The 14,674-nt window shown below is 40.9% G+C and overlaps 2 protein-coding genes across 6 annotated transcripts in view; one reads left to right on the forward strand and one right to left on the reverse strand.

The window, feature by feature from the left end:
- The window catches only part of fig4a (FIG4 phosphoinositide 5-phosphatase a), a 57,877-nt gene extending 54,802 nt beyond the window's left edge, over positions 1-3,075 (reverse strand). Inside the window, exons 1-3 of the mRNA XM_030405633.1 lie at positions 2,821-3,075; positions 2,542-2,666; positions 884-982 (exon numbers count right to left, since the gene is read on the reverse strand). Of these exons, the coding sequence (XP_030261493.1) occupies positions 884-982; positions 2,542-2,604 (162 nt within the window). The 5' untranslated portion in view covers positions 2,605-2,666; positions 2,821-3,075. The remainder of the gene's footprint in view (positions 1-883; positions 983-2,541; positions 2,667-2,820) is intronic.
- Positions 3,076-3,077: 2 nt separating this feature from the next.
- On the forward strand, positions 3,078-14,465 carry ak9 (adenylate kinase 9). 5 transcript variants are annotated; one of them, XM_030405628.1, is made up of 37 exons: positions 3,078-3,428; positions 3,604-3,692; positions 3,799-3,862; positions 3,957-4,009; positions 4,111-4,207; positions 4,328-4,440; positions 4,609-4,767; positions 4,976-5,098; positions 5,333-5,407; positions 5,571-5,672; positions 5,849-5,988; positions 6,090-6,412; positions 6,552-6,572; positions 6,775-6,893; positions 7,164-7,311; positions 7,420-7,516; positions 7,606-7,691; positions 7,800-7,826; positions 8,000-8,194; positions 8,733-8,869; positions 9,039-9,245; positions 9,332-9,601; positions 9,691-9,806; positions 10,182-10,401; positions 10,487-10,555; positions 10,657-10,857; positions 11,031-11,249; positions 11,367-11,583; positions 11,671-11,872; positions 12,025-12,171; positions 12,270-12,487; positions 12,655-12,851; positions 13,037-13,206; positions 13,390-13,488; positions 13,643-13,745; positions 13,861-13,975; positions 14,114-14,322. In XM_030405628.1, exons 1-37 carry the CDS (start codon positions 3,401-3,403, stop codon positions 14,320-14,322), a joined length of 5,175 nt encoding a protein of 1,724 aa, XP_030261488.1. In that variant the 5' UTR covers positions 3,078-3,400. The 5 variants fall into 5 exon arrangements, with proteins under 5 accessions (XP_030261488.1, XP_030261492.1, XP_030261487.1 ...); XM_030405627.1 differs by having other exon boundaries at positions 3,079-3,428; positions 9,688-9,806; positions 14,114-14,465; XM_030405632.1 differs by lacking the exon at positions 5,333-5,407 and having other exon boundaries at positions 9,688-9,806; positions 14,114-14,465.
- Positions 14,466-14,674: the final 209 nt, after the last annotated feature.

Consider the following 14,674-nt stretch of genomic DNA (forward strand, 5'->3'; position numbering starts at 1 on the left):
CGACGAAAGTGCTTTGATTGCCCCTCATTGAGGCAATTAATACACAAATAGATTAGCTGCAATCCAAATTCTTTCTGCAATATTGTAATGAGCGAACAGTGAATGTTTTGTTTTAATCAGAACAACCTTTGCATGCATTTTATTTGACCCTTATTTGACCCATTTTTATTTGATTTTAAGGACCATTCGTGATGCATATCATAGATTTCACTTCAGTTATGTCCTATATAAGTTATGCTGCAGTATTTATGTATGAATTTTTTCTATAAATTAAATAAATTCTTCTGCAAAATACAGTAAATCAAAGAGATTTACAGGAGACCAACCCTAATAAAACATTCCTATGCCCTTCAGCTTACGCTTTAATATTTATCCATCTCAGAAATATAAAGAGGTTCTATGCAGCGTTATATTTCACTATGTGCTTTGCCAGCTTTCCTTACAAATGAACTTAGAGAAAGTGAAAGCTTTAAGCCGCTCACCTATGTTTCTTCATCACACTCAAGCATCCACACTGTGTTTATAACATACGCTACAATGCCAGTCAAATGGAAAAACAAACGGGGTTTCCTGAGGTCGGTATAATATCTGCAGGAATGAGAGCGTGCAGTGATGGATATTTAGTCACCTTATAATAACAAACATCACAATCGTAATGACCCACAACATGAACAAACTAATCAACTCCCAGCTCATAGATCCTGGTAATGAACAGTGGAGAAGAAAAGGAGGTACGCTCAGCACTCATCGGCTAAGCTGTCATCCACAATACACTTGGGACGAGCTGAGTGATTGTACAATTTTACCCCAAGCGTGCTGTACTGTATTACATAAGCATATACATTAGCACTGTACTAACTCTGGTGGGAGCTCTGCCACTTACCTTATCGTCAATTATGACGAGGTCTTTGGGTTCTGTGCGGTCAATCTTCAGCACTCTGTGTTTGGTCTGCGCCTGATTGGTCCCCACCAAAAAGTACCTCTGTGAAGACACATGTACACAAAAGCGTGAATGCACTGTTTCATGTGTGTGATTACATAACAGTCTCTGGATACGTGTTCTGAGCGCAAGATTTTTTCTTGTGGACGACACTCTGACAATCTGATTTAGAGAGCAGACAGCGGGATAATTTGCCTTAGAGAAGACACGTTTTCAAATTTCAAAAGAAACAGACACTCCTTGTTATTACAAGCCAGCCCTCTACAGCACAGTTCCATTGTTCAAGCCCCCTTAGGATTTTTTTCGTGCAACATTTTCTCTCCACAATGAGCCATCCAGGTAAAAATGGATGCATCATGAGATTGTGAAAGTACAGGCAAAAGGCTGATGTGTTTTCTATAATAGTATATGAGAACATACGCTGGAGTTAGAGTAGCGACAATCGACAAAAAGTGGGCAAAGCATGTGTTTTATCACAAGGCTCCATCCCTGATTCTAATAGATTTGGGACACTGTGTAAAATGTAAAGAAAAAGAATGCAATGATGTTCCTTCTATGACTTTTTCGTTTTGAGTCATTATTTTTCTCACACTGGGCTGTGAGATTGCTTAAGATTTTCTGTCCACTAAACACAATGTTAAAACGGAACATCACGTATCTGTACAGTTTGCAACCATCAGGGCCATTTTGTCCTGTTCCACATGTCCAAGTATCCAACAGAGAACTTTTTGTCAGCAATAGTTAGCCAGTTGATCCACTTTAAATTGGGCAGGCCGAGGTTCAATAAGAGATTATGGAGAAGAAAAAAAACACTCCTTCCTTACCTCATGTGCACATTCATACTGAAAAAGACTAATTAGAACTTAACTTGTAATTACAGGCAATTTTCTTTAGGTAAATATAATTACTTTGACTGTTTAGCCACCTGTGATGCAAGTCCCTTTGAGTGGGTAATCACCAACTGTCTTTTGCTGCCATCTAGTGTTTGATGACCTGAAAAACACAATTATAATCCCACAGGAGTTCTATACATCCCTCTCTAGCCTCATGTTTGTGTCTGTGAACTTTGTAAATGTTAGGTAAGCCTTTTTTCTTTTTTTTTTTACATCCATACAAGAAGGAAATCCATTGCTAGAGTTCACGTTTCGCCAGGAATGATAGCAACTCAAAACAAACAGTGGATTTTGGCCGTTAGATGGTCATGTCCTGTGAATGTCACCAATTAAAACACTCAGACGACCTGATAAAATGTGCCATTCATGTGTCATCATTACTTTAGAGGCACGAACTGGGAGTACATAGCTCCAAGTGTGTGGGCATATGAATATAAAGCAGCTTGTTGAAGACAGGGAACAGTCATGCTCAGTTACAACTTCCCTTTGCTGATAAAAGTATAAAGCATAAGATGTTTTTTCCCATGCTGTTCTTTCCATTAAAATTATGCCTGATGTTTATCAAAAGGCACCAGGAGAGCATAAGAGCAGCTTTTACATGTATGTGTGGTGTTTTAAAGAGATGTTGATGGCTACTTGCAGGTGTAACTAATCAGAGGTTTTGGTGAGACAGTGATAATAACAGCATAAAGATGATGACAGACTTACGGCTCTGGTTTCATACAGAACCATCCTCTGGATCCCACTGATGATACCGGCAGACTGAGGCATTTTTAACCCTGTGTTCTCCAAACAGTCACAACTGTCACAGTCCTGATGAGTCAACAGATGGGCTGCAAAGGGTACGACAGACAATGTGTAATCCATTACTACACACCATACAAGTCAAATGAGATATGTAGTCAACCTTGATACTTGTAGTCACTGTGTGTTCACAGTATTGTGTCTCTCAGCATTCCCTTGCCACAGTTAAGTAACGTTACTCACCATTGATTTAGCTAGCTAGCTGCGTTAGCCACAACTCATCTCCAGCCAGGGATGATTTTAAACATCTTCTTTTGCGGTCAAAACAACTTATTTTTCAGACGTTGTTGATATATTAAACATGTCTGTTTGTACCCTGTACACGTATAGCTAGCACGTACCAAACAGAATGCTACATGAATTTGTTTTAGTCAGGTGACTGTCATGACCGACTGGGCGAACCCCTGTCAACTAATACGGTGCCTCGCAGGGTCAAAAAGCTCGAAGGACTGACAATGCGATTCATAATAGACGCATTGCGTGCTCGTCTTTGTATTTGTGTCTTTTTACTCGCAAATGGGTATGGATGTTTATAACTGCTTATAAATTAGACAAAGCACACATTTAAACTACTTTCAAGCCATAAAGTGGCCAATTAGTGTGGCGTAACTAACTACAGTGTGGAAATTCAAACCGTCTCGCCTCAGTTTGTTAGTTGCTATGGTAACACTGCTTAGTGTAGAGCTAACGTATCGTTAGGCTAGCTACTTAAGGTAGCTAACGCTAGTAAACAGACGATGATAACAAGTTTTAACAGGTAAAAATGGACGAAACAATGCCCCAAAGAAACGGTAAGTAAACCTTTGGTACAATATATCAGCATTCATCTATGACTAATACACGTCTATATTGGAATTACTGGTAAATTAACGTTAAACTAAAGTTATGCTAGGTTGTCACACAGGCTACAGGAAACTTTGACAACTAAGTTCTTCTGTTCATCACATTTAATTCTCCCTAAAACAGACGGTTTAGTTGACAACCTCATTGAAGATGAAGCTGAGAGAGAGACTCTTCTTGCCAAACCCACCTGCTTCATCATAGTTGGAAAACCGGTACTTTCTTGACACTAGCACTTCGCCCCCCCCCCCCCCCCAAATTAATTTCATCTCATGTGACCCAGAAACTCCATGTCAGTTTTCTTGTTATTCTTTGTGGCAGGGTGTTGGAAAATCCACCTTGGCCAAAGAAATTGCACAATCGTGGAAGTGTATCTTAGTTGATGGTAAGTGCAGGGTGTTGTATCTACGAGTGCTGTATCTCTGGTCTTTGTCCAAATTTATTCAGATGTTTCTTATCCAGCTTTTGTAATATTTCAGATACAGATCTTCTCAACACAAATATTGAAAATAAAACAAGGCAGGGTGAAGAGGTGAGTAACAAATCTGTCTCATAGGACACAAAAGTTAACTGTCCCCGCCACATATCATGTGTTTTCTAAATATATTGTATACTGTTCTTTGACCATTTCAGCTCTTGAATATCTTGTCCGAGGGGAGAAGTATACCAGAAGAAAAGGTGCTCCAGCTGATTCTTGACAGGCTTTACTCACCAGATGTGGAGCATTATGGTAAATTGTGTAGCTCAAAGGTCATCGGGTTCACCTAGGTGATCATGTGCTGTCATTAACAACACCACTGTGGGAGCTTTGCTACTGCTTGTACTCGATAAAACATGTGTTATTATACAGGATATGTACTGAGCTGCCTGCCGTCCCTATCAGAAGAGTGTATGAAGATTCATGAGCAGATTGAGCTGATCAAAAACCTCAAACTAACACCCGATTTCGTCATCAACATCAAGGTTTATCAACACATCCTCTATTTACATTTTTGTCTTGAAGCAGCAACAGATTTTTATGTTGTTGTTAAATGGACCATTTAAACGTATGTATTTTGAAAGGTCATTGATAAAGATCTGAAAATCAACAGTTTGGTTTGATGGTGAATTTAACACTCCTATCTTCCACAGTGTGCAGACAAGGATCTGGTGGATAGGCTGTCTGGTCTGAAGCAGCACCCAGAGACAGGGCAGCTGTACAGCAGGGACAAGTGGCAGCATAAGGAGGTGTTTCACAAAAAGAAAGAGAACAAGGATGAGGAAGAGGAAGTAAATGATGAAGACGATCAGGTATGACTCAAGGAAAACACCTCTTGCTGTCATTAGTGTTAGAGTAATTTGATTTTGATTGTATTTGAATGTTTAGTAGAGGGTTATCATTATTTACTGCATTCCTCCATCTCATCATGTTTTTTTTTTTATCACAACCTTCAATTTTAAACCTGAAAGTTGTCAAGTCAAGATTTTCTGTTACACTAATCAGTTGTTTTGCTTGCAGACTGCAGAAGAGGAGCAGCAACAGGATATTACTGTCCAGATGGTGTGGACTCCAGAGAAGTTAGCCAGGAATGTTTTTCTTAGAATCAACATGTACAAGGATACCATGCTCAGACCACTAGAGGTGAGTTTACAATTCTGAGTGACTTGCACATTAATTAAGAAATGAAATAAACACACATAGCTTATGAATTAGGTTAATCATCTAAAATGAAGTGTATCCATGTCTTACACAGTAAAAATTACAATCTTTTTCTTTGAATTATTCGCAGCCACATAATGAATTTAAAATGGTTGTGATTGCTCTGATTATTGTTTTTAAAGCCAGTAATTTGTAGGTTAATTGATATTGTATCAGGACTACATGACAGACCATAACCCACTCTATCTGCTGGAGCTGGATGGAAACAACACACCTGAAGAGCTGCACTCGGTAAAGACAAGGGATATCATTAGTTGGTTGAATTTTTTTCTTTTTGGCACTATTGTACATTTTCAGCTAGGGACAGCAGCATTTGTTAGCCAAAAGGTACATATGTCAAATTACTTCTGTAATCTGTGGATTGGCTTAAATTTGTTGACTGTTTTGTCTCTAGACTGTAATGTCCCGTCTTGGATCCATGGCAATTAAGGGTGTCTCTCTTCCGGTTCTCCTTCACCAGCCTGATGATGAAGAATTTCCAGCGGAAATTGACGGGGTCTGCCATTAATGATCATATTCATATTTTATTATAAATCACAATCAGTAATGTGAATGCATAGAAAACACCAGTATTCCAAACAACCTTCATATTAGCTTTAAACAAAGGCTGCCACTGAATCAATTCCTAATTTAACCATAAGTAGTTTTATCCTGGGTCCACCTTTTTTCCAGGAGGAATTGCTGAGAGTTATGTCCTCCTCCCGGACAGTGGCCCCTGGCTTTAGATGGAGAAGGAGTCGCTGGGGCCGAACTTGTCCTGTTGCTCTGAGGGAAGGCAAGGTCATTCCTGGGAAGCCTGAATTGTGTGTGGGGTGAGTGATCTTCTTTAGACTATGGCTACATGAATAATCTCTTGAATAGCTTCAGGAGAAAATGGGTGAACATGCCATCTCAGTTTTTAATATCTGTGCAGCTTCCAGGACAAACTTTACATCCTCTCATCTGAGGAGGCCTACCAGAAGTTCATCACAAACCCACGACGGTACTTACTTCCTCCAATGCCCAGGCCTCCTTGCAGAGTTGCCATCATTGGACCTCCACAGGCAGGGACGAGCACGTTATGTCAGCTTCTAGCTCAACACCACAACGCGTTGGTTCTTGATATGGAGGTTTTGGTGAAGCCAGTTCTGGCCAAAGGTAAAGAGGAGTGGCTTAACAAAGTAAAAGAGGAGACAACACAGGTCGCTATAGAGAAAATCAAGATGAAGATTGAGCAGGATGGTGGACAGAACTCAGGCAAGTTTTTTTTTTTTTTACCATTACAGAGTGCACGTAAGGCCTTCAAAATGCCATGTAGTTTAAAGAATGTTTTGTATTTTCTGAACATGTGAATTGTCATACACAGAATTAATGTTCTGATATTTTATTTCATCAGATGAAACAAGTTCTGGAGAAGGTAAGATGTCAAAATATCTTCTTTGCATTTTTGGTCTCTCGTGCACAAACACAGATGTATTAATCCCATTCATATTACAGTATAGTGTACATATCACAAATGTTAGTCTGGTCATGCTATGCTGTGTCCCAGAGTTTTGAACCTCAGTGTCAGAGATTATATGGCACTCTACATGTGTGCAAATGTTTTCTGCTGTTCTCAGTGACTGAGGATCATCCAGAGGTAAAGGCCATGGTGCTCACTGCGTTGGAAGAAGCCAAACATATCAGTGCATCCCCCTTTGGCCTGTATGCTGAGGTACTGAAGACACGCATAAAAGAGGTATGTCAAAAGATCTGAAATGTGGCAGCTGCATTTACACCGGCTGTTTTGTCCTAAATGATCAGAATATTTGCACATACACAAATGCACTACTATTCAGCATACCTAACTATCCTCTATTCGTTTTTGACTGTTCTAATACACTTTTTTTGATCTACTGAATGTATTTGTAAGAAACCGTTGACTGTATTCAACAAAAATGTTGCCATTTGACATAGGGACATCTATAAACATTTTGCCGTGGTGCTGCTAATAATTCTGATATTACAGATGGAAGAGGCTGACACTGATGCAGATGTCAGGACTGGCTGGGTGCTTGATAACTTTCCCAAGAACATCTCCCAAATGAATGCCTTACAGCAAGCTGGAAACATGCCAGACATCCTATTCTGTCTCAGAGACAGTGATGGAAATCGGGGTACGAGACACAGAAACAATGCATCGCAAGTTGTTTTATTTTAAGAATATAGACTTTAGTGTATACTTAGTTGTCAGTTGTCATGTTTTATTTTAATGTGTTGAACAGTTTTGAAGAGATTGTATGAGATGAACAAGGAGAGCGTGGACAAAGCAGTAATCAAGAGGTTGCAGGAGGAACCCTCTGAGAAGGAGAAACAGGCCTTGTGAGTGCAGGTGCATCTACAATTTTTTGAGCTGTTATATCTGGAATGGATTATTTATGTAGCTATTGTTGTTGTGTTCTCAATTTTAGAAACCAGAGGGTGCAAGAATCAAAGGTTGAGGCCCCGCCTGCTGATACACAAACAAATCTGGAGACAGTTGTCGAAGAAAACGAAGGTACAGTCTGCATGTCCACCTAAATCCGCCTCAATTCACTAAAGCTACCTGGAACCAGAAGAACTTGTCCTGCATTGTTTTAAAAGCATCATTTGTTGTCCTTTGTAGAAAATGCTGAACAATCTAACACCACCAGTGAGTTATTTTCATTTAATGAACAAAATGGGAAATATCCCCTTTGTCATTAAGAAGCAAATTCGGCATATAAGTGCAGTATGTCAGAGCTTTCAAGGCAGCATTGAATTTACAAAACATTTTCCCTCTGTCCTTACACTCTCTATCCTCTTCTACCCTCTGTGTTGCTCAAGCTGTGGTACTACCTGATCATTGGGAGTCAGGTTATCCAGACGGCCCGGAGATGAATAACTATAAACAACAACTGCAACAGTTTGTGAACGAATGGGAGCAAATGCAGCCTGCTCTACCTGTCGCACACTCAGTGCTGGAGATTGGCAGTAAAAGCCCAGAGGACCTGCTTCAAGAGATGATCCTTCATATAGAGAGTGAGTCTAACCCTGTAAAACTATGATTTGTAGTATAAACATAGTTTTTTGTTACACCACAAGTGTGGTTACACCTTAATGTCCTTTCATTAGTCAAAATCGACAGTCAGGTTTCATGTAAGTTTATAACATACATATTACTTATTTTAAAGTGTTCATGGTGTTTTTATTGTTTCATCTTGAGCAAGGGGTATTCAGACAAACATCTCTGTAACTTTTGGCTCACTAACAATTGCATTCATTAATTATCTGTGGCTTTTCTTAAATAACATACTTATCATTTACAGTAATTAGAAAATTATTTATCACAAGAAATTACATCAAAGATGAGAAACTCTGCAAGGGAAAACATCTCTGCAACTCTTGTTTAAAGCGTTTTTATTTAACGTAATTTAATTCATTTCATCTTATGTTAATAAACCAATACAATGATGTTCTCAAAACAAAGATTTTAAGAATGATGATCTGAATGATTTTTGTCATAATGTAAGAAAAGAAAAACTCATAATTCAATCTGATTCACTTGCATGATCTGTAGAACCCTTTCAGTATGTCTCCTGGGAGATGTCAGCGGTTGACCTGGATGAGGAGACAGAGGATATGGAGGCCTTAGCTGAGCTGGAGAGAGCTGACGAAGGCAGCAATGACAATGACGCAGCAGAGGAGGAGGATGAAGTCAGTAAACAAAGAAGTCTTTTAACTTTGACACTGCAGTTAGTGACTTTTTGTCTTTATAAACTACAGATTGATGATCCTATTTTATCTGAAGAAATAAAAGATTACTCCTTTTTTACAATTAATGACATAACAAACCATAACAGCATCTTCTTTATCTCAATAACAGCAGGGGCACATAGCAGCCAAGAGATTATTAGGTGATACCCGTCATTTCTGCCCTGTGGCATTAAAAAACCACAATGTCCTGTGGCCTTGCAAGGATGAAATTGCAGCCAAGTACCGTGAGAAGATCTTCTGCTTCTCAAGCCAGCAAGCCAGGGACTGCTTCCTCCAAAACCCTGTGCAGTTTGTCGCACAGACTGGGCCTCTCAAGGTACAAGCTGATGTGAGAAGGAAAAGAAAAAGTCATAGGAAGGAGAAATACATTTCTAACAAGTTTTTTATCCTCTCCTCTACAAGCCTCCTGCCCTGCGGATGTTTTTGCTTGGCCCCCGAGGGTCAGGCAAGACCACTAATGGAGAGTGGCTCGCCAAGCAGCTTGGAATCTTCCATATTCAGTTCAGGGAGCAGGTCCAAATGCTCATCAAGGCCAAGACGAAGAGGAGGATACCTTATGCTGATGAGGCATATTCTGCAGAGGAGTCTCCTGATGACTTGGAGGCCCTGATAAAGGAAGCTAGGGGAGAGGAGGAGATGGAGGATACGTCTGCCAGCATTAATGACATGGAGGTTAATTCGATGAATTTTCTCTGTGGCAGGATTTCCAATATTATGTTACCTAAAAATATGGTGAACGATTATTTGTGTGTTTACAGCAGGAAGTACTGACTGATGAGGAAAAGGACATCAAAGCTTATCTGTCTGATGGAGAGCCACTGAGTCCACGTATCCTGAATATGGTTATCAGACCATTCTGGAAAGAAGAACCATACATGTAATTGAACACACACACACACACACACACACACACTTCTGCCCTCCTTAAAAGAGTAAAGTTTGTCATTTTGGGAAAGGCACTTATCTGCTGTCTTGCTGGCAATTTGATAAGAAGGTGGATACCACAAAGCAACTAGACATGCCTCTAAAACTGTTTGTCTAATCAGCACAAGAACTAAAGTGTAAAAAGGTTTTGTGTCAAGCCAAGTTGACTGACTGCTGGTGGTGGCTAAATTGTTACCATACAAACACGAGAGTTATCAGTCTTAGCAAGAAAGCAAAAAGGTAATTTTCCCCAAATATTTCTTTACATAATGTGTTTTTTGTACTTTTGTTAACACCTGTGTTGACCTGAACATACTCCACCTTGCAGGTCTACAGGTTTTATTCTGGAGGGCTTCCCTCACAATCCCGAGGAAGTGCAGTACATGTTGCAGCAGCAGCTTTTCCCCGACCTTGTGGTAATCATGGCGGTGGAAGCCTCGGATGTTCAGAAGCGCTTGTTGCCCACATGCCTGGAGAAATGGCGTGAGCGGCGCGACCAGCACAAAACACAGCTGAACCTCCTTCGTGATCTACGTCAGAAAAAACGGGTAGGAGAGTGACAACATTGTAGAATGATTCCCGTACAAGCTGGCATGAGCATCAGGCACAATTATAGCTATCTTTTTGGTATAGGAGGAGAATATTTCCAGGAGAAGAGCTGAAATGATGGCAGAGCAACGCACGAAGGCAGCCGAAACCAGGGTAAGCAAACACATCATGAACACTGTCATTCCCTCTTCATCACTGCTGACCACACCCTTCCTAGCTCCAATCCCCTAACCAATCGGTTCATGTATCAACAGGATGAGGAAGACGAAGAAGAGGATGAAACTGTGGACAACACTGAGGATGAGATAGAGGCCATGCTGGAGGAGGAGTTTCCTTTAGAAGAGGATAACGAAGAGATGGAGGATGAGGAAACTGAGGAGGCAGCATCTGAGAGGCTTGAGGCGGAGATAGAAGAGCGTTTCACGACGGATGAAAACAACCTTGCTCCTGTGATGGTACAAATACACAAAACGAAGGACATTAACTGGGAAGGCCCAGATACTTACTGACATGCAAACGTTTTATAATCTGATTTCAAGAACACATAATTTGACTTTTACAGAGACACGTGGTTAATGTGGTTATATTGTCCTTTTCACCTAATATATTCTGCTTTGTTTATCATCAGGAGCTGTTGAGTGAACAAAACATACCCAATATGTCAATCAGTGCATCTCGGAAGCCCCGGATCGTGCAGCAACAGATGCTTCAGAAAATCCAGCCTCTGCTGACCAACAGGGAGTCAATCTTCCAAAAATGCTACCCAATCTCATACAGCCTGGCAAATAAGCTGCTGCTCTCCTCCTACAAACTCCACAGTGCCTTTGGCTGCTGGGACCCCATTAAGGTGGGCATAATTTACGCTGAAGTACCACAAGTACAAATACCAGTACAGCTTGTCTCTCCTCTGCTGACATGTTAATCGTAACATATTGTCTTATCCACACGCGTCCCCCTTCTACAGCAATACAAAGAGAGAGGTTTGATCCAGCCTCTGCAGTGGCCTCTAAATACCACATATCCCCTGATCCTCCATCAGTATATCTACTTCTTTGCATCTAGGGAAAACCGTTACACATTTATGCTCAACCCCTTGAAGTACCTTAGACAACAGAAGCCCGCCCCATCCCTGCCTTTGAAAATTGCGGTTGTTGGACCACCCAAATCTGGAAAAACTACTGGTAAGACTCATAAGAGCTCTCTTTCCCTCAATCTTTCTTTCTTCCATTCTGAGTCTTGAATTTTCTACCTTTGCTGTTTCTCTTCAGTGGCACAGATGTTTGCTCAGAAATATGGCTTGGCCTGGCTGTCGATCGGCAGTGTTATGCGCACGGTGCTTAACACCCAGGAGCACACTGATCTAGCTGTCCAGATGAAAAAGCATCTCTCCAAGGGTCTTGTTGTGCCTGATGAACTGGTCATTCAGTGTCTGGAGGTGGCGCTCATGAGCCTGGTCTGCAGCACTCAAGGGTAAGATGGGGCCGTGTTCCATTTATCTGTTTATTGTTATTAAAGCCAAATGACGAAATTCTGGGTCATGACTGTCGAGAAATCTGCACCTGTTGTTATTCCCGTGTGAAGGTGTTTTTGTTGAGATGATATTTACTTGTTTGGCATTCCAGGTACGTGTTGGATGGTTTTCCAAGTACACTTAAGCAGGCAGAGCTGATGGGGTCTCGAAGTATCATCCCCATGATAGTTGTTGAGTTGGAGCTAGATACAGTGGAGGTGCTGAAGAGAGGCCTTGTGGAAAAGATGAAGCCCTACAAGTCAGAGAATACACAGCAATAGCACATCTTTTTTTCTGTAAGCAGTTTAAAATCACAAGCCTTCAAAGCTAATGTAAGACAATGTCCTTCGACTGCAGGGCCCACCTGATGCACGACAGCTCTGAGATCCTCCACATTCGCAACTCCTGTTACAAGCAGGAGGTGAAACATGTGAGGCAACACTTCCAGAAACAATATCAGAACTGGATTATTCTCGATGGCTTGAAGAGCAAATGGTGGATCTGGAACATGATTCTACAGGAGGTCAGCATCAGCATGAAGTATATCCACAGCTACCTGGAGAGGACAAAAAACAGTAAGTACTGGACACTTGTGAATGAAACCAAACAGGAAAAGGAAAAAGAGAAGTTTTTCAAAAAGAGAGAAATTATTTTTAAATAGACAAATAAAATGTGAGGAAAAAACAAGGTCACTCTTAAGATGACAAGTGTTACTTCCTCCCCATGCATTTGAATTTTGCAGGGAAAGCGGCCTGCATCAACAGACTGTGCATCACGCCCAGGGAGCTGCAATATCGACTTGGAGAGTTTCAACAGTATTGCCCAGTCTGCATGGCTCTACATCATCACCTGGTGGACTGCTCCGAAACTGCAGCCTTAACTCACGCTGCTGAGTACGGTGGACAGTATTACAGGATGTGTGGCAAGGACCATTTAGAGGTCAGTAAGTTGCAGCTACGTTATTAAGATATACTTGCACACTCAAGGCAATTTGAGCTACTTTTCATCTTTTCAGACAATTGTGCTGGATAAAGAAAAAACAAAGATGATGACAGTGACATTAATAATAGCTGTATGAATTATGTTAACTGTGGCTGATGTTTCTGTCCCTTTCTAAACCGCAGCGGTTCCTGATCACTCCAGATGAGTTTGTGACTCCTGGCTGCCCACACACTCTCCCACAACCCCACCTGCTGCCAAGAAAACTAACTGAGAGTCAGGTGAAGAACAGGTTCCCACAGCAAGTTGAGTTGAAGGGTTTCTGCCCGGTCACTTATCTGGATGGAAAGCAAAGGTACGCATTCCTTTCACATCTAACTCTAGCTCTTACTCACTGTCTTGTAAGCATATGTTCTCCTCAAGTTCCAACTCAATAGAGAAAGCTAATTCTGACACATACATGATTAGGCTCTTGTAGTGATATCTTGAGAATACATTTTCTAAGAATCAAAACAAAGAGAAGTTTATTTCTCCGTAGGTATGAAGCTCTGGTTCGAGGAAAGATGGAATATGCTGTGGAATACAGAGAGCAGATCTACATTCTTGAGACAAAGCAGAAACAGGACAAGTTTTTGAGGTAAGCAGATGTCTGATTTTTTACGTAGTCCATGTTTCATCATTTCAGTCATTTGCAAGTCTTTCGACCACTTTTATTAAAGACACTGTAGTGTTATGTGGCCATGTCAAGTATAGGTCTATTGATTGAAGGTTGTTGTTTTTTTTCTGTCAAGGAGTCCTGAAACGTACTGGGACCAGAAGCTGCCCAGTAAAGTTCCTCCTCTGTGTGAGCCTGTACCCCTCACCTCCCTTCCAATGTTGGGCTACATGGAACAGGTCACACACTCACACACACTCAAGACATCAGAAAAACATCTGGGTATTCTGCAGTGCCGTCTACAGTGAATCTTTGACATCTGCCCTGTTTCATGTTACACCTGTATTTTTATAGGGTGTGGCAGTAGCAGTCATCAAGGCCATGACAGCTGTTGGGTGTCTCAAACCAAAGTATCCCTTCATCAGTATACAAAGATCAGCACTCCTCTATGTGGCCTTCTACCTGAAAGGTAGGTCAAAACAGAATACCATGAATTGCTTAAACATAAGGATGACGGTATGGACGTTAAGTACTGTTTTATCAATCTACTAACTGTCGCTTTGGTAATATCTTATCCAACTAAGGAATCAAATTTCGTATTTTACAGCTTTCAATCACAAGAGCACGGACTACACCAGACAAAAGTACAGAAAGAAGCTGGCCTTGTTTGAAGAGAACTGTGCGCTCATTCCTTACCTGAGCTCAACAATGAGAGTTAACTACAGACCTCCCAGCAAACGTCCCATCGACTTTGAGTTCAAACTGAATCGGTTCCTGGCCTTGGAAGACATGCCAGGCGCCAGTATTGTGCTCTAGCTGTGCCTGTTTTGAAACCTTGACTACTGCTACCTTATATTGCGTGGAGAACAGTGTGACAACTGAGTTATATGAAAAGGATGTTGCTCTAAAGAGTTTATTTTATCAAGTGCTGCGTATAATAAAGTATTCTTCTCTGTCAAGGCTGTACGATTCTGTTCGGGTCATTAGTTTAACCTTGCTTCGCTGTAGCTCTGCAGAACTTTTCTTTTCTTGCATCATATTTTACATGAAAAAGAAAGGGTAATGTCTATTGTTTTTTATGCAACTCATCATACGCTTTTTAATGTGTCGATAAATTGAGGATATTGTCTTTAGTTAGCATTGAGATGCTCTGCTGCAGTTTTTAACA

This window comes from Sparus aurata, chromosome 22 (genome assembly GCF_900880675.1).
Source record: "Sparus aurata chromosome 22, fSpaAur1.1, whole genome shotgun sequence".
Lineage (NCBI taxonomy): Eukaryota > Metazoa > Chordata > Actinopteri > Spariformes > Sparidae > Sparus > Sparus aurata.